Raw genomic sequence first — 24,307 nt, forward strand, 5'->3', positions numbered from 1 at the left:
CACATATCTTTAGGAAAAGGAAACCCATCAGTGCTGGAAATGGGTGATTTTTCAGGGCTTTCAGTCCATCAGCAGAGACAATTCTTTGTCAAATATTTGTGTAACCTCAGCACTTTTTGGTCAAAAGGCTTTTGTTAACACCTGGCATCACTTTGTCCATTCTTGAACATAGAACTCTAGCTTCTGAGAGCTGAGGAGCTGGTAGCTAGTGATCACCTGTCTCCTTCAGTGGCCACAGCCACTGTTCTCTCTTCTTCCAGGGAATTTTTGTCTTCTTTACATAATATGTTGACTTCAGTCTCAGGTCCTCTCAAGTTTAAGGTTAAACTTGGTTGTTTTGGCAGTTCCAATTAGGATGCTGATTTAGGAAGAATAGGGAAATATATCCATTTACCAAACAAAAGTTATTTTTGTGACATGAATCTAGTGCCTTCTTGTACATAGCTGTATCCAAGGAGGGAAACATGAAAAGTATGAATATTTAGAGGTCTTCCTTTGGAGAATCTGAACCAGAGATAGAAAAGGCATGAAGATAAGCAGATCAATGAGTTTAATTAGAGGAAGACATGCAACTAAGGATAAATAGATTTAATCTTCTTGCAGGAACATCAATCAATCAACCAATTGGCTATGGCTTCCTGGAGCTCTGAAGGTTCCAGTGTTCAGGAAGAAACAGTGCCACGATTGATTAACAATGTCTGGCAAGAGTATGGGCATAGGGAATGGAGGTGTGTCTGAAGGAGGCATAACTAAAGCCCAGGACATGAGACAAATTATCTTAGGTCAAACTGCAAGAAACAGATGACACACAATTTCTTAATGAATGCGAAAAGAGCTTTTTATAGCATACAGTTTAATGCTTACACTACGGGTATCAGTAAGTATTCTGCCTCTGGGAATATCTACCTACTCAGTGTTTCTCACTGTCAATTAGAATGAGGATCCTTGTTGCTGAGTGCTCTACTACTTGGCTTCAACTTTAGAAACACACTCACAGACAAGAGTCAAGAACTGAAAGTGTCATGATCTTTAAAATGTCACTTTGACTCACATTATGAGAAGGATAATTTGCATGAAAACTAATGCTGTAAAAACAGCACTGACAACAATAAGAAATTCCTCTCCCCTTTAATGGCTTCTTAAAAGCCATTAGGGCTTCCCCTGTGGCTCAGCTGGTAAAGAATCCACCTGCGATTTGGGAGACCTGGGTTTGATCCCTGGGTTGGGAAGATCCCCTGGAGAAGGGAACAGCTACCCACTCCAGTATTCTGGCCTGGAGAATTCCATGGACTGTATAGTCTATGGGGTCCCAAAGAGTTGGACATGACTAAGTGACTTTCACACTCACTTAAAAGCCATTAAAGGTAATTTTTCTTAATAGTGTTCATGAGATAAATGTATTGAGAGAGGGAGAGGAAAAAAATTCCCCACTGATTGGGTACAAGTCTAGGTTTTCCCACTAACTAGTGGAAAATCGTTGGTGATTATTTCACCTTTGTGGCACCCCACACCAGTAGTCTTGCCTGGAAAATCCCATGGATGGAGGAGCCTGGTAGGCTGCAGTCCATGGGGTCACGAAGAGTCAGACACGACTGAGCGACTTCACTTTCACTTTTCACTTTCATGCATTGGAGAAGGAAATGGCAACCCACTCCAGTGTTCTTGCCTGGAGAATCCCAGGGATGGGGGAGCCTGGTGGGCTGCCGTCTATGGGGTCGCACAGAGTCGGACACGACTGAAGCGACTCAGCAGCAGCAGCAGCAGAACCTCAGTCTACTCATTCTAGAAAATGAGAATAATCGTGTGCACTTTATAAGATTATTGTGAAGACTCATTAAGTTAACATATGCAGAGCACCCAACAAGGTACTCTAACAACCAAAGAGGTATTCCATAAATGTTTGTTCATAACTTCATTTTTCTTACACCTTTTTGTAATCCCTGGGCCTTTGCACTAAGTTGCAAAAGCTTTTTTGAAGTTTTCTGTGTGTTATCATTTCATTATGAAAAGACTTTACCCTGAAGAACAGAACATGGTATTTTCCCATGAAAAAATAATTAAATCTTCCTTGTCCTGTCACAATGCAAAGTTGGGAGTTTCGGTGGAGGCACCAAGGTTCAATAGATGCTGTGTTCCAAAGGAGGGGCTAGATGTTTATGCTTTTGCAAAAGAGGTTTGTGAAAACCAGTTAGATCACTCCAGAACTCAGGTGCTCATGATAAGGGTTGCCTCTGCTACTACTGCTAAGTTGCTTCAGTCATGTCCGACTCTGTGCGACCCCATGGGCTGCAGCCTACCAGGCTCCTCCGTCCATGGGATTTTCCAGGCAAGAATACTGGAGTGGGTTGCCACTGCCTAGATAAAGAGAATTCTTGAAATTCTGCATGTCTTTCTCACTCTAGGGATGGGGAAGGAAAGCTTTCTCTTCTCTTCAACATGAATGAACGTGGTTGAATAAATATTGTCCCCTCAAACTAGGGAATATACACCCAGAGAATCTAGAGGTCAGACAGTGTGGCTGTAAGAGCTGAGTGGGGAAGAGAAAAAGGCTGAGAGAGGAAAAAGGTGAAGGAGAGAGAGAAAGAGAGAGAGCCTGGTCCAGCCCCCCGTGCCTAAGCGTCAGTGCATTAACACCAGCAATGCTCCTACTGATAAGTGGAATGAGTGTATTTTCTTGGACTCATTGTCATGGGTCTGAGCTATTTAAAATCCTTGTCCCATATATTAATTAACCTTAAAAATGCATTCCAATATACTTTAGTTGCAGATAAGCACTGTTTGACTCCACTTATACGAGGTATCTGGAAAAGTCAAATTCAGAGTCAGAAAGTACATTGGTAGAAGCTAGGTGCCAGGGGTTAGGGGGTGAGGGGGGGATGGGGGATGGGGAATTAGTGTTTATTGGGGACAGAACTTCAGTTTAGGAAGGCGAAAAATTTAGGAGATGGATCATGGTGAGAATTCCACAATGATGCGAATGTACTTAATGTCACTGAACAAATAGTATGTTTTCTATTATGTGGCTTTACCACAATTTAAAAAAAAATAAAAATAATTTAAAAAAATTAAATCCTTGTCCCAGAGGAGCCCTGAGCTATGGGCACTGGGACAGCATCACTGAGAGAGGCTTGAGGAGTGGAAGAGAAAACCAAGAGCTGAGAGGGGAGTGAGGAGATGGAAGAAACCACTTTGCCATAGCAACATCCCCTTGGAATATCCCAGCGGGGCCTGGGAAGACCTCAGGAAAGTGGCCCGCCCGGAGAATAGCTTTTATACAGGGAGAGGGTCAGGATTATGGCCACCTGGAGGATTGAAAGGGACCATGGGAGCCTTTGATGATGATCCTCTGAGTTTCAGTTCTGTCTTCTTTCTCCACTTATATGGCAAGGGGTTTGATAATTGTAAACTACTCCATAAAGAAATTTAAACTTGTAAATCTCTCCAAGTCTCCCACCACTCTGGGCTAACTCACCATTGTATGTGCCAGGGGATCAAAACCAACCTTTTCATATTTAAATTTAATTTTAGCATTTTGGGTCTATAAGTAGCTCATCTAAATTAAACATGACCTTATTCATGAATATTATTGAATATTTTCTAAGGCACTGCTATCTGTTAATTTTAAAAACAGGTAAAAATGGGGACTGTCCTGACCGCAATGATGGAAGGTCCATCAATAACATGAAAAAAGGAGATTTTGTGGATCATACTGTCATGAGTTTGTTAACTAAGGATGCTTGAAAAATAGAGGAGAAAGGTAAACAAGAAGGGGACACAGAGGAAGGGAGGAGAAAATTTAACAAGCTAGCAGAGGTAGAAAATTTAAAATTGTGAGCAGGATATACATTTCCCCCCATAAACTATGAATTTGGTTTATTTCTGAGAAGTAGGTGCTGCTGCTATTTATAACACTATTTATAAACTTGTTGAAGTTTCAGGACTTAAAAAATGGATACTATTCAAATGTCTTAGTTGCTGAAGTTCTTCTGAAGCTTTTGAAAACCTGAAAACTCTAACAAGAAAACAGTTTTCTCCACCAAAGGAGAAAACAGTAACAATATCTAGGAAAAGGGAAGGTCAGAAGGTTCAGGACCATTTAGACATGGTCATTTGACAATAATGTTAGCAAGATTATTCTCACTAGTAATCAGCAATATTTCTAAGGTATAGTAATGATGTGCTTTGATGGGTCTCTATTTCCTCTCTCATCTTTAATAAAAGCCAAGACTCACCCTATATTCCCAAACACACTGTAAATAGTCTTTTAATTGTTGAGAAAAAAGAAACCTAATGTGTATGCATTTGTTTCCCACTTACAAATGATGAGGGGGGGTGGCGGTGAAAAGATTCTATTCTCAATGATGTAAGACAGGATGAATAATGTCAATTCCAAAGGTGTTTTACAGGAACGATTTGCTTATGGAGCACAAGCTGAACCCTAGTTATGCAGCCCATTAGCAGTAAACATTGTGGAAGGAAATCCACATCTCAGGGAGCTGACAGGTCTCCCAGGTAAGAGTCAACTCAATTGATACAATGATCATTCTTAGTGGACCTGAATCTTTCTTGAGTCCTTTGGCAAATTGAAGTTAGCAGCTGCAGCCCTGTTCTGAGCAGTTGACAGTTCCTACTACAATAATTCTACAATTGAATCTGGCATACGCTACACTCTAGAGTTGTTTTTTAAATTTATTTGCTTTGTTTACTTTAAAGTTTTAAGATGCATTATATCTGTTCTTAAATAGTTTACTGTATTTGTGGATTTGCTATTTTCTCTTTTATTTTGGTTCCCACTCAAGTGTTAATAAAAGCTTTGATCCAGAGTATAATCAAAAGATTAAATCTATATAAGATGGAATTACATGGACATGAGAATGAAGTGAGAAGGCATCGTAACTGCCCTCATGGCTTATTCCTGGAGTCGGTGGTGGGCAGAGATCAGTGCCCAGGAAACAAACCCTTTTCTTGAACACAGTATAGGGACCCACCATGAACCCAAATTTCAAAAGTATATCTGAGTTATATATGTATGGAAAAGCATATTGTCAAGCTCTGGATTATTTAGAGATTCTTGATTTCTCTAAGATGTTGTTTTTCCTTTACTACTCTGCTTGCTTTTTACTCAATTAGAAGGTGGGATGAGGAAGACAGAAGAACGGAGAGTAAATTTTGCAAAATATTAGCTCAAGGTTTGATTGGGCATGATGTTGGAATCAGAAATTGACTGGCTTCATCTGTAATTGGGAAGAAATTCTCACTGATGCAAAGTAGATTCTCTCAGCAAAGGTCATATAAGCAAGATTTTCACCACTGATGCAATTTTCTCTGGGCAAAGGAAGTGGAATTTGGAGAGATTCTTTTGGAAACGGACAGAGAGCTTGTCATTTTGTTCTATGCATGTCTTCTCCTTCGAAATGTATATAGCTAGCACACACCCAAAGGCTTAGAATATATGAGTTTGGTTGTTTATACAAATATTAGTACTTTACACATTAAAAATATGCCTATGTGAATGAATAATACAAATATACTGGCAGAATTTTCAATGTCAAGAATGGAGGATTGATGTAACCATGTAGATAATTCTAGAAGAAGGGGAAGAATAAAAAAGCACCTCCTACTTTGGAAAAGGTAGGCAATTATCTAGACGTATCTGCTTTGTTCTGAATGGTGTAAAATTAAGAATGTTGGTTTATTTGTGCATTTACTCATACAAATTGATCACTCACATGCTCATTCACCCACCCACTCACTCAGCAACTTCCAGTGCCCAGCTGTGGGCCACACCACATTGCTCTCATTCCCACTGTAGAAGACTGGGGATTATCTTGCTATCTGAATCCACGAAAGTCTTTGGGATTAACGGGAGCATTCTGTATATCTTGCCAACTATGGCACCAACAACCTGCCAATGGAAAAGAAAGCCTAGATTCCCAGTAGTTAGGATGGTCAAGATTGCAGAAGTTTACACAAAACTAGAACTCCTGCTGTTGACAATGGTCTTGCTGGCTCTTCTCTCCTCCAGGGAAACTGCTGTAATTGTCAATGGCTTGAGGGGATCTCCCAAGTTCCTCCTTCCAAGGACTGACTGCCTACTCATTTTTGTCATTGGATGGCTGAATTCACTCATCATTAAAATAGGTTCTTATATTCTCCTGAAAAGTGTTAGTTAAAAAAATTTTTTTTTTTGAAGAAGTCTAATATATTAAAGATAAAGATTGCCGGGAGAAATATCAATAACCTCAGATATGCAGATGACACCACTCTTATGGCAGAAAGTGAAGAGGAACTAAAAAGCCTCTTGATGAAAGTGAAAGTGGAGAGTGAAAAAGTTGGCTTAAAACTCAACATTCAGAAAACGAAGATCATGGCATCTGGTCCCATCACTTCATGGGAAATAGATGGGTAAACAGTGGAAACAGTGTCAGACTTCATTTTTTGGGGCTCCAAAATCACTGCAGATGGTGATTGCAGCCATGAAATTAAAGGACGCTTACTCCTTGGAAGGAAAGTTATGACCAACCTAGATAGCATATTAAAAAGCAGAGACATTACTTTGCCAACAAAGGTCTGTCTAGTCAAGGCTATGGTTTTTCCTGTGGTCATGTATGGATGTGAGAGTTGGACTATGAAGAAGGCTGAGCGCCAAAGAATTGATGCTTTTGAACTGTGGTGTTGGAGAAGACTCTTGAGAGTCCCTTGGACTGCAAGGAGATCCAACCAGTGCATTCTGAAGGAGATCAGCCTTGGGATTTCTTTGGAAGGAATTATGCTAAGGCTGAAACTCCAGTACTTTGGCCACCTCATGCGAAGAGTTGACTCATTGGAAAAGACTCTGATGCTAGGAGGGATTGAAGGCAGGAGGAGAAGGGGACGACAGAGGATGAGATGGCTGTATGGCATCACCGACTCGATGGACGTGAGTGTGAGTGAACTCCAGGAGTTGGTGATGGACAGGGAGGCCTGGCGTGCTGCGATTCATGGGGTCGTGAAGAGTCAGACACGACTGAACGACTGAACTGAACTGAACTGAATATATTAAAATTTGATTTCTGCATTCTATTTACTAAGTGCCCATTATATGCCAGGCACTGTTCTAGATTTGGGGAGTCTGAGAAATACCTCAGACTAGATTTTATTTGATCCTAGATTTTATTTTTAAATAACTTTGATCATGGAAAAGAAGATGGCTAAAGGGTCTGCCATCTTGAAGTCAGTTATCAGTAAGGGTTGAGTTATTCATGGTGGGTGTTGGGGGGTAGATGGGAAGTAGATCCCTTGGGACATCTGGTTCCCAAGAACATAATTGAAACTGCCCATTTCCCATAGCAGAGTAGAAATGACAGGCACACAGTGGGGAATGCTCCTCAGTTTTCAGAAGACAATGTTTCTCCTCAGTGACCACACCACAGTCATAACCTCTGCCGTCTTGATTCCACCACAAGGATCCATGTGAATTCATTACATGGTTCTACCACGCTCTCAAAGATTTCCACTTCATCTGTGACTATGTTATGATTTTGCTATCTACTGAGTCCTAGTTGGAATAAGAACAAAAGTATATTTCAATATGCAATTATTTATAACAGGGACAAGTGTGACACTTCACACAAAAGCAAATGCCTTCAACCCATCATGGCCTTGGTATCAAACTTGTAGCTTCTCACTTTCATTTTTAGATTTATTTATATTATTTATTTTTGGTTGCACTGGGTCTTGGCTGCTGTGTGCAGGCTTCTCATTGTGGTGGCTTCTTTTATTGTGGAGCACAGTTTGGAGGTACAGGGACTTCAGTAGTTGTGGCATGTGGGCTCAGCAGTTGTGGCTCCTAGGCTTCAGAACACAGGCTCAATAGCTGTGGTGCACGGGCTTAGTTGCTCTGAGGCAAGCTGGATCTTCCTGGATCAGGGATTGAACCCTTGTCCTCTGCATTGGCAGGTGGATTCTTTACCACTGAGCCACCAGGGAAGCCCACTCATGTTATTTTCAATGGAAGAAATGAAAATCTTTATAAGTAATATCTAATGCTTCAATTTCCAATTCTCTTTAGAGATGTTAATTGTCACTATAATGTTCATTGTATTTGTCCAGTCAGATGTTCCATGTACCAGAAAACAAACTCTTAAACATGAACTGGAAACATTGTTTTCATCATCCCTTTCATCTTTTCCCCAATGACTACAAATTTTTTTTTTCTTTACAGTTGCCAGCACTGTGGAATTGCTAAAACACCTTTTTTTTTTTCCTTGCAGAGAGAATCACAACTGTGGTGAAGCCATCATTTTGCAAGAAGACGAACTTTGTAAGCATTTACATGGCTTTGCCTAAGATTCTAAGTTTTGATGCCATCAAAAAAATACCTAGAATGTGAAGAAGTAGTTCTGGTTTTGCCTGTTGATACCAGTTTAAGTGACTAAATCAGATTAAAGTTAGCTATTGGTTTTTAGTTTGACTCAGCCTTAGCCCTAAGAAGCTTTAGTAAACATTCTAAATAAAGCCCTGCACCTACATACTGTTTATTACATACTTCCCCGGTGGCTCAGACGGTAAAGCATCTGTCTACAATGTGGGAGACCTGGGTTTGATCCCTGGGTCAGGAAGATCCCCTGGAGAAGAAAATGGCGATATTTCTTCCCAAATGAGAGAAGAAAGAGCTACAGCAATGATAGCAAAAAACCTAAATCACGGACCAGTGATCTGCATTATCCCAAATTCTTTGGAGCAGTGGGAGTCAGTGAAGGCACTTGCTCAAGAGTATGCTCATGGAGTTTGGGTTTTTTGAGCACAAGCCACCGGTACTCCTTGCTTGGCCCTGTAACAAACTTTTTCTGCTCTAAAAAAAAAAAAGAAAAAGAAAAAAAGAAAGTGCTGCATGCAGTTATCATCACCTAGTACTGTGAGTGCATTCAAGCATTCAGGCTGTGAAGTTGAATTTAAATTAGTATAACAAGCCTCTAAAAAAAGAAAAAAGGGGGGATGGGGTGGGGGAATGAAGCCATGCCAAGTGTCATTAAAGAAGCATCTGTTTACTACCACCCACTTTCATGAGTACAGGATGATTCATATGCTTTTTGTGAAGAGAATATCTATTGTTGTGGCAAAATTAAATGTATTTTGATACTTGCATGCAAAATTTATCTATCTGTTCAATCAGAAAAAAGTTGTCTTCATCACTTTACCATATTTTACTTTTTTGATTTCCTCTTAGTAATGTTTTTTCAATGTTCTTTAGAGTGAGACCACTGAATTTCTCATTTCTCACAACAAAGACTATAACTCATTAGAATTATGCTGATGAGTTTTTCTCATAAAATTGCATCCTCATTTTCATAGGTGACCAATTTTCACTTACTTACCCCTAACCATTGGGCAGGTTTTGATAACTGTAAGGACAGAGGGCCATTGCACTCTTCTAGCTGTTTCTCATAATTTTCTGGTTCCTATTTTAAATGTCCCTCAAAGTATATACATATAATATATATACAATATAATATGTGTGTCAATAATATATATAAAATAAATATGCATAGTATAATATATGATATGGGCTTCCCTTGTGGCTCAGATGGTAAAGAATCCACCTACAGTGTAGGAGACAAGAATTCAATCCCTTGGTTAGGAAGGTCTCCTGGAGAAGGAAATGGCTACACACTCTGGTATTCTTGCCTGGAGAATTCCATGGACAGAGGAGCCTGGTGAGCTACAGTCCTTGGGGACGCAAAGAGTTGGACACAACTGAATGACTAACACTTTCACTTCACTTTCAATATATGATATATATACTATATATACATCTGATACTTCAAATTTGGTCATGGGACAATGTTAATTTATTACTAAATTTATTACTAAAAATAAACCAGGACTTCCCTGGTGGTCCAGTGGCTAAGACACCATGATCTGGTGCAGGGGGCCTGGGGTCAACCCCTGGTCAGGGAATTAGATCCCACATGCTGCAATGAAGATCAAAGACCCCATGTTCCACAACTAAGACCTGGTGAGGCCAAATTTAAAAAAAAATTAAAATAAAGTGGCAAAAGATCTCACTAATATAATGATTTTCCAACTACCCTGTTCTAAGCTAAAGAAATCAAAATTTATGCCAATAATACAAATTTTGGAATTGCTAATTGCGAAGCTATAAGTACAGCCTTGTTAGGAATGTGTTTCTCATCATGCCAGATGAATTCATTCATATATATTGTGTAAGATTATTAAATCATGTAGAAGTTGGCATAGTGATACTTACATTGAAGAACAATGGAGATATTTAGTCACAAAACAATAAATTAATCTACTCAGAACTTAAAAATAACCTGTTTAACTTCTCTAAAAATTTGGGGGGCATTTCTAACAATGTATGTGGTACCAAGATTCGGTTTCTGAGAAGGGCACTTTCTTAGTTCTTTCTAATTCCTCTAGATTAGGATGGCAGGAACAAGTTTAAATGTGTAAAACCATCGACATTATCTCCATTTCTACTATGTTATCCCCATGTGAGCTGAGGGGGAGCAGAAACTCTTGCTGATATTTTAAAATGTATATACTTTTGTGATCTCAAAAATTCAGAATGAGTTCTTAGAATTCTGAGTAGCATGCCATCTCACTCCCTTCTGTGTTCATCTAAGCAATTTGTATACCACTTTTTTTTTTTTTTTAAGTAAGAGACTTTTATTTTATTTTTGGCTGTGTGCATGGTTTATGGGATATTATTTGCCTGGCCAGGGATTGAACTGGCACTCCTGGCAATGAAAGTGCAGGTTCCTCACCACTGGACTGACAGAGAATTCTCTGTGCATCACCTTTTAAACATAAATGATTTAAGTATCTTTCTGTTTAAGGATATCACCTTTTATATTATAAAACTTCCATTGTAACCAATGATACTGAGAAGATCCTCACATTAAAATCAGTTTCAACTTGCAATCAAATCCTCAAATTCTCTGAATTTGAAACAGATTTTTATTTCTCTAGCTGTACATACATATCACTACATCTCTTCCTTTTGGTGGTATGGGAGAGCTTGCTAATACCACCTGCAGATTTACTGAAGGTAGACAGAAATGTTTCTATTCTAGAGCATCATAAGAAATGAACGATAGTTTAATGAACTCTGCAGGTAAAACCCTTGTGACTCTGCTTTTTGATTAAACAAAGTACAACATTTTGTTATGAGGAAAAGTGGACGCTGTCCTGTCCTCAGCCATGTAGTCATGTTACAGAGGCAAGCTAGACATCACTTAGCCTTCTGTTGCTGATAATATGGAGAAAACAAGGTAGTCAGCTTACTTGGTTATTAGTAGTGTGAGCAGTGGACTGGAAAATCATCAAACTGGCCCTCTCTGCATGCTGGGGTGACCATGAGTTTCAAAACCCTGGTGGTCAAGAGTGAGGGAGGGAAGCAGGGCTTGCTTGGTACTTAGTATGTACCTGGAGCTGTGCCAAGCATTTAATACCCTTTATTGTGTTTACTCCTGACAACAACCCTGAAATGTTAGTACAGTGGTTTAAAAAATTGAAGAAAGCTAAGTAAAATAGACAAATGTCATTTTCATCAGGTACGGTAATACTGGATGGCATTATGCTTAAAAGCATTTTAAAAAAAGCGTTTCCATGTAAAACTTCAATATACTAAATAGACCTTACTTTGGAGCAGTGGATAAAATATATAGAGGTGGGGAGAGCATGATCTGTATGAAATGACAACTATATGGCAGGCGTGGTAGGGGGCACTTAGACATGTGATGCTGCAAGCAGCTTCCATCGGAGGACAGCAATGCCTTCCATTGCCAGGAAGAGAAAACTTAACTGAGTGAGATTAGGGGCCCTGCCTGGCGTTGCAGAGCTGCTTGGGGATGGAGTCTAATTTGGAAGCTTGTGCTCTTTACCACGGACTGCCTTCCAAATGAATACACAGATACTTGCACGTTTTATCTCTATCACTCTGTGACTGGACTATTGTGAATATCTATTGACAAGTGTTAGATCAGGGATGTGTTAGTGTTTTTCCTTATGTGCCTGTGTGCTGCTTGATTGATGCCATTTATTAGTAAGTATAAATTATATCACATCTTGACTTTACTGGCACATTCTGAAGTCTGTACCTTATGACAACTTCTTAGCATCTAATGTGTATTGTTATTTTTACAAGGTGCAATGTGTTACGTGGTGAGATGAATAGCAGTTTGGAGCAATGTTCTATGGCTATTTAGAACTGAACATGGAACAATAGACTGGTTCCAAATAGGAAAAGGAGTACATCAAGGCTGTATATTGTCACCCTGCTTATTTAACTTATATGCAGAGTACCTCATGAGAAATGCTGGGCTAGAGGAAGCACAAGCTGGAATCAAGATTGCCAGGAGAAATATCAATAATCTCAGATATGCAGATGACACCACCCTTATGGCAGAAAGTGAAGAGGAACTAAAAAGCCTCTTGATGAAAGTGAAAAAGTTGAAAGTGAAAAAGTTGGCTTAAAGCTCAACATTCAGAAAACTAAGATCATGGCATCTGGCCCCATCACTTCATGGCAGATAAATGGGGAAACAGTGGAAACCGTGTCAGTCTTTATTTTTTTGGGCTCTGTAATCACTGCAGATGGTGATTGCAGCCATGAAATTAAAAGACGCTTCCTCCTTGGAAGGAAAGTTATGACCAACCTAGACAGCATATTAAAAAGCAGAGACATTACTTTGCCAACAAAGGTCTGTCTAGTCAAGGCTATGGTTTTTCCAGTAGTCATGTATGGATGTGAGAGTTGGACTGTGAAGAAAGCTGAGTGCCAAAGAATTGATGCTTTTGAACTGTGGTGTTGGAGAAGACTCTTGAGAGTCCCTTGGACTAAAAGGAGATCCAACCAGTCCATTCTAAAGGAGATCAGCCCTGGGTGTTCTTTGGAAGGAATGATGCTAAAGCTGAAACTCCAGTACTTTGGCCACCTCATGAGAAGAGTTGACTCATTGGAAAAGACTCTGATGCTGGGAGGGATCGGGGGCAGGAGGAGAAGGGGACGACAGAGGATGAGATGGCTGGATGGCATCACCAACTTGATGGACGTGAGTTTGAGTGAACTCCAGGAGTTGGTGATGGACAGGGAGGCCTGGTGTGCTGCGATTCACGGGGTCACAAAGAGTCGGACACGACTGAGCGACTGAACTCTATGGCTAATGCATTGTATTCCATTGGATCATATGAAGGCTAACTTCTGTACAGTTGAACTTGAACCTTGCTCCTCTAACTGTTCTGAGTTGTGACTTTTCCATTGCTGGCTATCTCTCATTGATGATATGATGCTTACATCTCTAAGAAGAATGCATCATGCCAACAACTTGTGGGCCAACAAGAAAGTTGGGTGCATTATTGGGGCATATGGTGTAGTAAATGGTACAATGAACAAATTGGGAAGTTGACTGAGTCTCCTGTGTGACTTTGATATTTTCCCCTCTCTGAGAGTGTTCTGCTTAACCATAAAAATTGTTTGCAGAAAAAGCTGATGTTGCTCTAGGGATGCTCAGTCAAAATTCAGCACTTCCTCTCTTTTGTTGCCCATGACCCAAATCAAGTTTATTTTTCACCCTTTATTTGGAAAAACTGAGACATAAATAGCTTCTACTTTCATCTCTGACTTTTCACCAAAAATTACTAAAAGGAGAGCCATCATCAACAGCCCAGGGTATAGTCTTTCTGATGCTGGATTTGGTTGATGATTTACCAAATAAATAACATTTCCTCAATTACACAATCTGCATAATTTTTACATTTTTTAATATTTGTAAAATTAAGCTGCCCCTAACAAGTGATACATTTGTTTAATTTTCTTCCATTACAAAAAAGCTGTTATTAAACTGAGGGTGTAACTTAAGATCAGTAGTTTCTCAGACTCACAGTACAGAATTACCTTTTAAATAAATGGTCCTTAATTTTGCATATGGGTTGGGAAGATCCCCTGGAGAAGGGAAAGGCTACCCACTCCAGTATTCTGGCCTGGAGAATTCCATGGACTCTAAAGTCCATGGGGTCACAAAGAGTCTGACACAACTGAGCAACTTTCACTTTCATTTAAGATTTGGGCTTCCATGATGGCTCAGTAGTAAAGAATCTGCCTGCCAAGCAGAAGACACAGCTTCGATTTCTGGGTTGGGAAGATCCCCTGGAGAAGGAGATAGCAACTCATTCCAGTATTCTTGCCTGGAGAACTTGTTCGACAGAGGAGCCTGGCGTGCTCCTGTCCATGGGGTTGCAAAGAGACTAACATGACTCAGCGACTAAACAGCAGCAGCAGCATAGCTCTTAACAGTTTCCAGTGTGTGAGGGTTTGTGTATCATCAAGAGAAATTTCTGAGGTTGATAGGAAAAGAATTACAGTTCCCCTTTGTAGATGGGGCAATGCAGTTTCTGGATTTGTGACAAATCTATGGAGCATCCAGAAAGTGAACCTGGGTCTTTGAACACCAGAAGGTGAAGTAGAAGCTGCAGGATGGATACAGATTTGTGGCTCACATCTGCCACTTACTAAAGGCATCATCCCAGGGAGCTGCCTGAACTCTCCCAAGAGTTCGCTCGTCTGCACGTCTGGGATCATCAAACCTGTGGTGAAGTGCTCCCGTGGGACCTCATATGACACCTGCTCCATGGTGAAGCCGCAGTGCATGGGGAGCTAGAGTTCCATTTTGCTTTTCTAGAAATCACTTAGCCTAAAGGAGCATTCAGCTAAAACCTAGCACCGCTCTAAGACGTAAGATGGCCGAAGAGTTTTGCACACTGAAACGAATCCCGTGAACATTAGTCAGTGATACTCTTTTGCCATTAAGTTTACACTAATTGGAATGTAAACCATGTTCTTGAAACAAAGATTGGAAAAGTCAGACTAGCTCTGAGGGAACTTGGAGTCTTGTAACTTATTGCCTTTCTAGAATCACAGCTGTTATTTAGGTTGCTCCCTTAGTTAATTGGCTCCTTTCTTATTCTTTAGCCAAAAAGATTGCCCAACTGTCTTACTCTAGGAGTCTACACAAGAAAACATTTCCCTATTTACAGAAAAATGTCATACTCATGAAAGAAGAATTTCTTTTAAAAAATGTAGTGACCTGAGTGGGAGAAAATAGTGTCAGCACTGTAATCCAAATCACTGCTTTAGATGAGAGACACCTTGGTTCTCTCAGGTTTAGTCTTTAGAAGGAATCCCCCAAACTGGATTCTTCCTCCTGTTTCTGTCCATCTGTCCATCCCTTTAGTTGTACAGGACACGCTGCCCTGCTGAGTTCTGCTCTGGGAGGAAGGTATAAAGATTTCTGAGGGTGCTTTATTTTCCAGCTCTTTAACTTGGCCAGCTCTTTGGGAATGATGACACTAATGGGATTAACCCTTTCATTTCAGAAATGGGAGCATAAGGAGGGAGCCAGATAGGGAGAGAGGAGCTGACCCTTGGCCAGGCAGCAAGGGCTGGCCTGAACTGTTCGCTGTCACAATGAGGAACAGATCGGAGCTTCTGCTGGTGGCACTGACCGCCTCTGAGACCTGATTAGGTCCCATGTATCAGCAGCTGAGCCACTGCAGAAGCAAGGCCTTCATCAAATCCATCTCCCTGGATCACTGCAGGCCATAGGGGCTCGTTAGCACCGTTTCCCATGAAGGGCACCTCCCTTCTCAGAATGGTGAGGAACCCTTCATCCTACCCCTGCCCAGTCACAGCAGGTGCCAAAGCTCCAGCCATCGCACCGCAGCGGGATGCCTGGGGGCCGCCACCTATTTGTCTGTCTGCCCATGGTGCTTGGATTGCAACCCCTGGGAGTTCTTCTCAGCGGTGTGGGATCCCTTCTTTCTGCAAAAATGTGCAATGCAGGTGTATGCACTCAAAACAGCAGGGCAGAAATCACCACAAAGCCTCCCACTCCCAACCCTGTGACAGAGCAGAACGTTCCTGGAGGTGGCTCCTTTTTGATCAAAGTCATTATTCAAAGGGCTTCCTAGGTGTCGCTCCTGGTAAAGAATCCGCCTGCCAATGGGGGAGACTCAAGAGACAGCAGTTCAATCCCTGGGTTGGGAAGATCCCCTGGAGAAGGAAATGGCAACTTACTTCAGTATTCTTGCCTAGAAAATTGCATGGATAGAGGAGCCTGGCGGGTTACAATACATGGGGCCACAAAGAGTCTGAGGCAACTGAGCACTATTATTCAAAAATGTGGATAGGGATGCAAGAAAGTACTTCCTGCACCATTTTCCAAACTGTAAATTCAAAGGAGATGGCGGGTAGCAGGGAATTTGGGAAAGCAGGGTTAAAGAAATTAAAGGGATTTTTGGCTCATCTGCTGGGTGGGGCGGGTCCCCTGCCAGGCCTCATGTGTATTCATTGACTGCAGCACCTCCCACATTTCCTCAGAGAACCCCCTTTTGTGAGGAGTGTTGAGGGGCACACTTAAGGAAGCACTGCTTTAATGCAATGGCCTCTCTTGAAATGAGGAAATAGAGCTCTTAACTGGGCTCAAAGGGGAAATTTGATATGTTAGTGGAAAGATTGAGGTGGTTTATTGTGGTTATTGTTTTATCTTTATTACTCGGATGAAGCCAGGGTAAAATTCGTATAATGTTACTAACCCCATAAACATAGATTTCCCAGTCCCTAGAATGAGCTGTTATTCTATTAAACAATGCTATTTTATATGTATTTCACTGAATGTGATTGAATTTTTACACCTTAAAAAAACCTTCATATAATGATATTTGCAAATGAGAAGATAAAATCTTCTTTAAATTGACATAGTTGCTCACAATACTCTAAGTTCCAGGTGGATTATGTATGAGAAAATAAAATGGTTTTTTTTTCACATCGTTTTGAGTTTTGATTTAGAAAACATGGCCAAACTCATTGGTTGAATGTATTACATGTGTCTATTGCTCTGTTCATAATATTTGGGGGCAGGGTTATATGCAGATGCTTACTTGGAATTTTTAGATACTGACTGAGTTTTTTTTAAAAACGTGTTTGATTCTTATTTGTGCAAAGTTTCTAAATAATATATTCTATTTGTTGTATTAAATGGTATTCTGTAATGATTTTGCAGCTTTAAAAATCAATATTTTGTAGTAAAAATGCAAAATTTGCATGAAAGGAATCACCGTTTTTATCATAGTAATCACCAGGGGAAGGCAAGGAGAGGAATGGGAGGAGTTTTAAGGCCTTAGCTGTATCAGGAATGTTTTATTTCTTTTAAAAATAAGCAAAAGAACTTAAGCTTGTATGGAAAAAGGTTACTATCTGAGTGGCTTATCAAGAATGTCTTTTATACTATTTTTTATGTAAAAAACTTTTATTTTTCTCTAGAGTTAACGTGTTTCATTATAAAAAATGAAATACAGAAGTTGATGTGAAATTCCTAAATTCCCACTCAACTGGTTTTAGCTGGATACATCGAACACATCTCACTGACTCTAGTCCCATTGTTAATGTAGACTTACCATCGATTTGTTCCTTTGTGTAAAGTTTAAAATTAGTTTTACAACATGGGCAGCTGTGGCTTTGTTATTTGTCCTACACAGACAGTGTATAAGTTCATTATATCTCAATCCTTTGGCTAAGATTTGCATTTATTATAACTATATTCATTCATATTGTAGTGATTCTAAAAGATTCTCCTTTCTAATTAAATTATGTGTTGAATTACTTTATTTAATTTAATTTTTTTTTTTTGACTGTGTGGATTGAGGGATCTTAATTCCCAGACCAGGGATTGAACCCTGGCCCTGGCAGTGAAAGTGCTGAGTCCTAACCACTGGACAGCCAGGAAATTCCCATAGTATTGAATGATTTTAGCAACTTATAGTTCAGTGTCAATTGCTGCTTTTTCATCCTAAAAACAATAGCTACAGCACTAACTTATGGATCAATGAATACAATTTATTAAATGCTTAAGACCTAGCAGGCACTGCGTTCAGCAGTCTCCCTGCTGTTATCACGTCTAACCCCACCACAAAAGGATATGAGAAATCTTATCACTTCTACTTTGCAGATGAGGAAACAGAGGCCCAGGAAGGTTCTAGACCTTATCCAAGGCCACAGAGCTAGCAATGTGTTCCCATCAGACCTGTGTCCTTCAAAGTCAATGTTCTTAGCTACCCCTCTTGCCTTCTAGAGATTCTAGGGAGCTTTACTATTATTATAATTCACAGGGCTATCCCAATGTCAGCATCGCGTTTCTTCACTCTAAGACATGTACTTCTCACCACTTTAGAAAGCTATGATATTGAAATGGCCTTCCAGTTGTTACCAGTGGTGGTCCTGCCTCTTCATCCACCCCTCTCCAGCCTAGGCTACTGTTAGGATCAGCAGACTGTTTTTGTTTAATTATGGCCTTGGGGTCACTTAGGAAGCACCCCCTACTACAGCACATCCTTCCTTCTTGCCAAACCAGCTCTGCTCAGCCATTGTTTATTCACAGGATGCTGTGTGTATTCTTAGTTAACCTGAATGGGTAAGTCCTTTAAATTTTTCTTCTTTATATATATAAAAGGGTAATATTGTTTAGCTGATTTTTTCCCCACTTGACTGGCTCTTTAAAGACTGAAGGGAGGGTTTTTGACTTGCCTTGCTGCCACTTAAGAAAATTTCACAGTGGTCGAGAACTAATTTCATCAGGAAACATTCTAAGCTTCAGTTAAAATGTAAAATGCTTTCTTTAGCCCCAGGATAAAATAAAATTTCATTTTCTTTTACTTTTCTGCAATAATGCCAATAAGGAGATATTGCCGGGGGCCTGAGGGAAACCAATTCTATAGCTGAACAAATCGATGGTAAATCTACTTGCCAAATCCTGAACAGACCCACTGAATAAGTGTTAGGAACACACACACACACACACACACACCCCTATTGAACTATACAGGGTAGGGATGACATTTCTCTAAAGGAAATTAATGTCCTACTATTAAGATTTTCACATTCTCAAACTCCTCACACACTGCAGAATTATGAACCAGTGCACAGCTATAAACCAAAAACACAGCTCCTTGATTAATCCTAATAGGTTACATTTATTGAATGATGGTATTATTGAATGATCATTATGTGCCTGATCCCGTTCTAAGCACTTTAGTCCTAGAAGCTGGTGCCATAATAATCCCCATTTTTCAGATGCAGAAACTGAGGCACAGAGAGGGTAAATCAATTGCCCAAGGTCTCACAGCTGGTGAACAGCAGTCTAGTTACAGAGCCTGTTCTCTTTGCCTGAGCACTGCACTGCCTCTGCTGCATATCTGAACCAAAGAAACATTCCAGAAAATGGTAGACAAACTCTAAATGATGACGAACATTATAATAATCATTTATTGAGTCTTTAATGTCATACTGAGGTGCTATAGTAGATTTTTTTTTCACACACATCTCATATAACTTCATAATCTAGGGGTTTAGTTTTGATTATTTTTATTTTAAAATAAAACTGAGGCCAGAGAGAGATCAGGTAATTTGCCTAGGGTCACAGAGCTAGTAATTGACTGACTTTGGGCTCAAATGAGCCTACAGCTAGCATTCTTTCTATTGCCTAACTTTCCCACTTGTGTGGAAACAGAAGGAACCAAAATGTTCTTCTCAGCACTGTGACAGCCATTGTCAATTTCATTATCACTAACTATCATCAAGACACTTGGTACCTTCCCACCTCATAGTGAAATTGTGTGTGATATAATTTAAAATAAGTTAACATCCCTGGGTAAGATATGTGCTTTGTGAATTTAGAACGTAGTAGTTTTTTTAGGGACCTCTCTGTGGTTCCAATGGCTAAGACTCTGCATTCCTATTGCAGGGGGCCTGGGTTTGATCCCTGGTCAAAGTATTAGATCTCATATGCTCTAACTAAAAATCCTCTGTGCCACAACTAAGAGCTGGAGCAGCCAAATGAATAAACGAATTAATTAATTAAAAAATGCAAAGAAAAGAATGAAGTATTTTGTTAGTATTATTCACTCTTTGGACCAGTGTCTGACTTCTGAATTAACTGCTATTCTGAATGAATGGCAAGGTTAGAAGGGTATGAAACGTCTGAGGTTTTCCGTCCATATTTGCTTCAAAACTACTACTTGGAAAAAAAAAAAAAACTGTAAAAAATCCTTAACTATATTGAGATGTCCTTTAAATTTACTGAGATTTGGTAAATGAAAAGGTCAGATTCCAAGCCTGGGAAGCAAAACTGCAAGTCTCAGGTGGTAGAATGTCTTCCTGTTGAGTCTAAGCTTAAAGACTGAAGGAAGATCTGGGAAATGTCTCCCTATGTGGGCATCTGCTCAGCCAAGGAGGCAGACCTAGGACCTCCTGCCCTCTGAGTTGGAGCCAGTGACCCAGGCTGCCTCACAGGAGTTGTGTTAGAATTCACAGGATGAGGCTCTGGTTGAGGAAAGTTAAATCATTACCTTTACGTCAAAAGACAAAAAAGAGGTGGAGCCTAAACCCACTCTCAGGCAAGTAGGTCTGAATTCAGCCAGGACTCTAAACTACTGTGTAATCCCACATTGGCTTCCAGGGAACCAAGAGAATCTCAGCAGTGGGGATCAAGGATTAGAGCATTTCTGGTAACACAAGGTCCCTGTGTGCCTCAACAGACCTACTGTAGCAAATTATCAGTGGAGTGAAACATGCTTTTCTAACTTAGTTTAGATTTCAACCTTATGACTTGCACGTGAACTCCCACATTTAAAAAATAGTTGATGTCAAGAACTCAAATGAAGGAATCTCTAAATATATTTAGAGTTTTCTCTTTGTATCTTTTCTGCAAAAGCTCCATAGAGATTTTTAAGGAGCTGAAAATGGGCTGCATGCTATAATCCTAGTTAACATGGCAGTCTGAGTATGGCAATTGCAATCACCCGATTCCAAAGTAGTCTTAACTTCTGTACCACAGTAACACAAGCCAAAGGAGTATACACACACACAACAAATAATATTTGCCTTTTTGGGAGTATAATTTGACTTCTTCATAAAGCTCAACCAAGTATCTTGATGCCAAGAGATGCAAGGCATGCACCTTTTTCTGGGAAGATGACAGTGTTTAAATTACAAAGATTAAAAAAGGCACAGTGCTGTATCAATGTGGCCAATTCCTCTACTTTGGAAATGAGAGCATCTTGGTCTTTTCTTGCACTGGGAGGAGGACATGATGACCCTGGGACATGTCTAAAACTCTCAGGCAAGACTTCACATGTGGGCATAATTGATTTCTCTGTAAGTTGTTGTTGTTGCTGTTGTTTTTTACTTTAGAAAGTTTGTGTACCACGTCAAATCACCTATCCTAACACAATTTTTAAAATAAAAATATTATTATTAAAATCAACTTTTATTCAATAAATGCAGAGTGCCAATTAAGCTTCAACTTTGAATTCCATTTCCTTAGGAGTACTTATGGGTTGGGAGAGCCATCCCTGAGATGAGAGCTGGCAAAACCTACAAAAAGCAAAAGTCATAACTCGAGTCCCTGAGAAGGAGGCAGGTTTGTAACTGGCAAAAAAGATCAGCCATTACATCATCAGAAGAATCAGCTCCTAATAATTCCTTCTAAACACTAAAGCATTTTCTCTAGCACAAATACTCAAGAGGTGGAGCATAGTAGTATATTTCACTTGGACATGGGGACAAGAGTACAAGTTAGTGGTTATGGTGTCTATCTTAGAATTTTAAAATTTACATTTCAAGAGTTAGTTGCCTTGTAGAAAGGAATCAAGGTGTTCTATTTTGGGCTCAACTGCAGGAAACAGCCTCCAGGATGGACTTGATCTGTGTATGAGTTACAGATATTATAACCAACTTTTCCTCCACACTAATACTCCATCCCTCCAGAAATCTTAATAGGCTTTTGAGAGCCTCCATTTAGAGCTGGCTGCATAAAATGATTCTTTGATGAAAAGGGATTGGAACAAGGGTTAAAGCCGACATTGAAAGGTGACTGTGGAGGGCACGGTGTTCATACATCCCTCCTTTAATATGTGTGGTGTGCACCTGTGATAAGATGATTCATTACCTGGGAATGCTCTTTGACAAGCTCCATCGTTCAGGCCTCGGGGTTCTGACGGGACAATCCTGCACCCGCCCAGGAAATATAACAAGGTCAGCTTTCCCCGCGCAGCCCGCCCCCCCCCCGCCCCCCGCCCCCGGGGATGTGGTTGGAGACGGTTTAGCTTATAATGCATCTCTGTTTACTCTTTATGTAAAATAAAGCAAGGTTCAAGACATCACAATTCCTGTTCCCCCAGAGCAGGCCAAGCAGAGAATAGTAACCTTGCTATTGGGAAAATAACCCTGGGAGAAGAAAATATTAGCAAGGATGCAAAGCTGCTTCTTTCTTGCATTTCATCATCAGACACAGGAATGTTTGAGTACCAGATGCCCTACGCAGCGAGCCCGGGCTCTGTGTCAGGCCTCTGAATGAGAGGGCACCCCTGACACCATCAGCTTCACCCTCTTCTGTTCTACATGAAGCTTTTAGGTTTACTGGGGTCTTGAAGAGGGACGACTTCCATCTGAAGTTCTGTCAGAGTCTTGGTGGCCACAATGCAGGCCCACGTGCAGTGGGAGGGAACAAATGTGCCTGCTGGTGACATGAGGAAGGTTTACTGGCCCTGGCAGGTTGAAGTAAATCGACAAGCACACAAGAAAGCACTAAGCTCTTGGGAGAATCAGCAAGAGGCCGGGCACATGCGTTGACTGACAGCTTTATTCTAATTCACACCTTTTCTTTGTATCCTTTACAGAACATCTTGAATTGTTTCCCATCACCTCCCCATACATTCAGAAATTAACTTTCTTTTCTTTTTTAATTAAAAAAATTTTTATTTTATTTTTTGGCTGCACCATATGGGATCTTAGTTTCCCATCCAAGGATTGAACACTTGCCCCCTGAAGTGGAAGCATGGAGTCTTAACCACTGGACCACCAGTGAGATTCCCCAGAAAATGGCTTTCTCAAGGCTAATTAGAAATCTTAGAGCAATTAAGGAAGGAAACTTACCAGTTTCCTCCAATACCCAAGTTTCCAAAAAATGAAAAAAAAATAAAAACAAAACAGAAATCTTACTTGTAAAATGTAACTGATATTTTCTTAGCAAGAGTCTCCCAGTCCTGAAAAGTAATTTCTTTAATTAAGGTCATAGCACAAGTCATTGTACAGAAATAAAACCCACATAAAACTTAGTAGACATTCTAGGGGAAAGAAAAAAAAAAATCTTGTTTCTAAAATAGAGAAACACCTCCCAAGCCTTCTTTTCTTCTTGACATTGCTGGTCAACATTATTTATTTGACATAATGACTGTAGTTACATATCACTGTCATGCAAAAGAAATTCATTTCTTTTCCGAGTTCAAGCTGCCATACAAATTCACTCTTGTTTCCACTCCCACTCACCTGTCCTTGTGCATTAGTAACTAGTTGACCTGTGACCCCCTGCAGACTGGAGAGGGTATTGCCAAAGGCCTGTGAACTTGCTATGGAGCCCATGGCTGCTGCTGCTGCAGCCGCTGCAGCCTGACTTGCTAGTGGATTATTAACCAGCTGCAAAGAGAGAAAAGATCAGGGTGAAACCACCACACACAGGCATAGCACAATGGAAACAACATTCACGTTGGGAGGGAGGTTCTCACTCCAAATGGCTCATGCAAAGGTCCGGGAACCTAGCAAGGGGGCCTGGGGAATGTTGTCTCTGAAGCTGCAGAGTTTGGGAGAGGTTGGAAACGGGCTGGAAGGGAAATATTCTCCATCAACACTGGGCTGCTTAATGGAGCCTGAGTTTGGGAGGAGGCCCAGGAGGGAGAGAGGTGAGCCCCAGGAGGGAGAGAGGTGGGCCCCAGGGGTGAGGTAGGTCCTTAGGATCTCCCCAGGTGGAGAAATAATTTTGGAGAAGTCCCTGGGTTTTGTTTGCTAGGCTAAATAAAATATTGAGAAAATGTCTACTTTGCTTGAGGCAACCAGACCAAAAGTGGGATTAAAATAGGATGGGAGTAGGGGTGGAGGAGGGGAATAGACTTTAGGGATTTCTGCAAAGGAATTTATCATTTTCATTTGTGACTTGCAAATTCACATCCAGTAAAGAAGATGCCTCATTCCACTTCTTTCTCCAAAGGAGAAGGAAACCAAAGTCTGGAGGTACTGACTCCTCTAGCCTCTGTGCTCTCTGAGAGTGAGTCTAGAGTTGGGGCTTTTGGGGGGCCTCACTCAAACCATGGGATTCAAGGTCAAGGAGGAAGATCCCTTGGTGAATGGTCAGGGTGACATTGGCTTGCTGTTTGAGCTCATATATGGCCTTCCCTTGGCCTCTTTCCTGGGGTAAGA

General features: G+C 40.6%; 1 protein-coding gene across 1 annotated transcript in view; it reads right to left on the reverse strand.

The window, feature by feature from the left end:
• The window catches only part of POU6F2 (POU class 6 homeobox 2), a 389,805-nt gene that overhangs the window by 31,447 nt on the left and 334,051 nt on the right, over positions 1–24,307 (reverse strand). Inside the window, exon 5 of the mRNA XM_061414518.1 lies at positions 23,384–23,530. Coding sequence (XP_061270502.1) covers positions 23,384–23,530 — 147 coding nt within the window. The remainder of the gene's footprint in view (positions 1–23,383; positions 23,531–24,307) is intronic.

This window comes from Bos javanicus, chromosome 4 (assembly GCF_032452875.1).
Source record: "Bos javanicus breed banteng chromosome 4, ARS-OSU_banteng_1.0, whole genome shotgun sequence".
Lineage (NCBI taxonomy): Eukaryota > Metazoa > Chordata > Mammalia > Artiodactyla > Bovidae > Bos > Bos javanicus.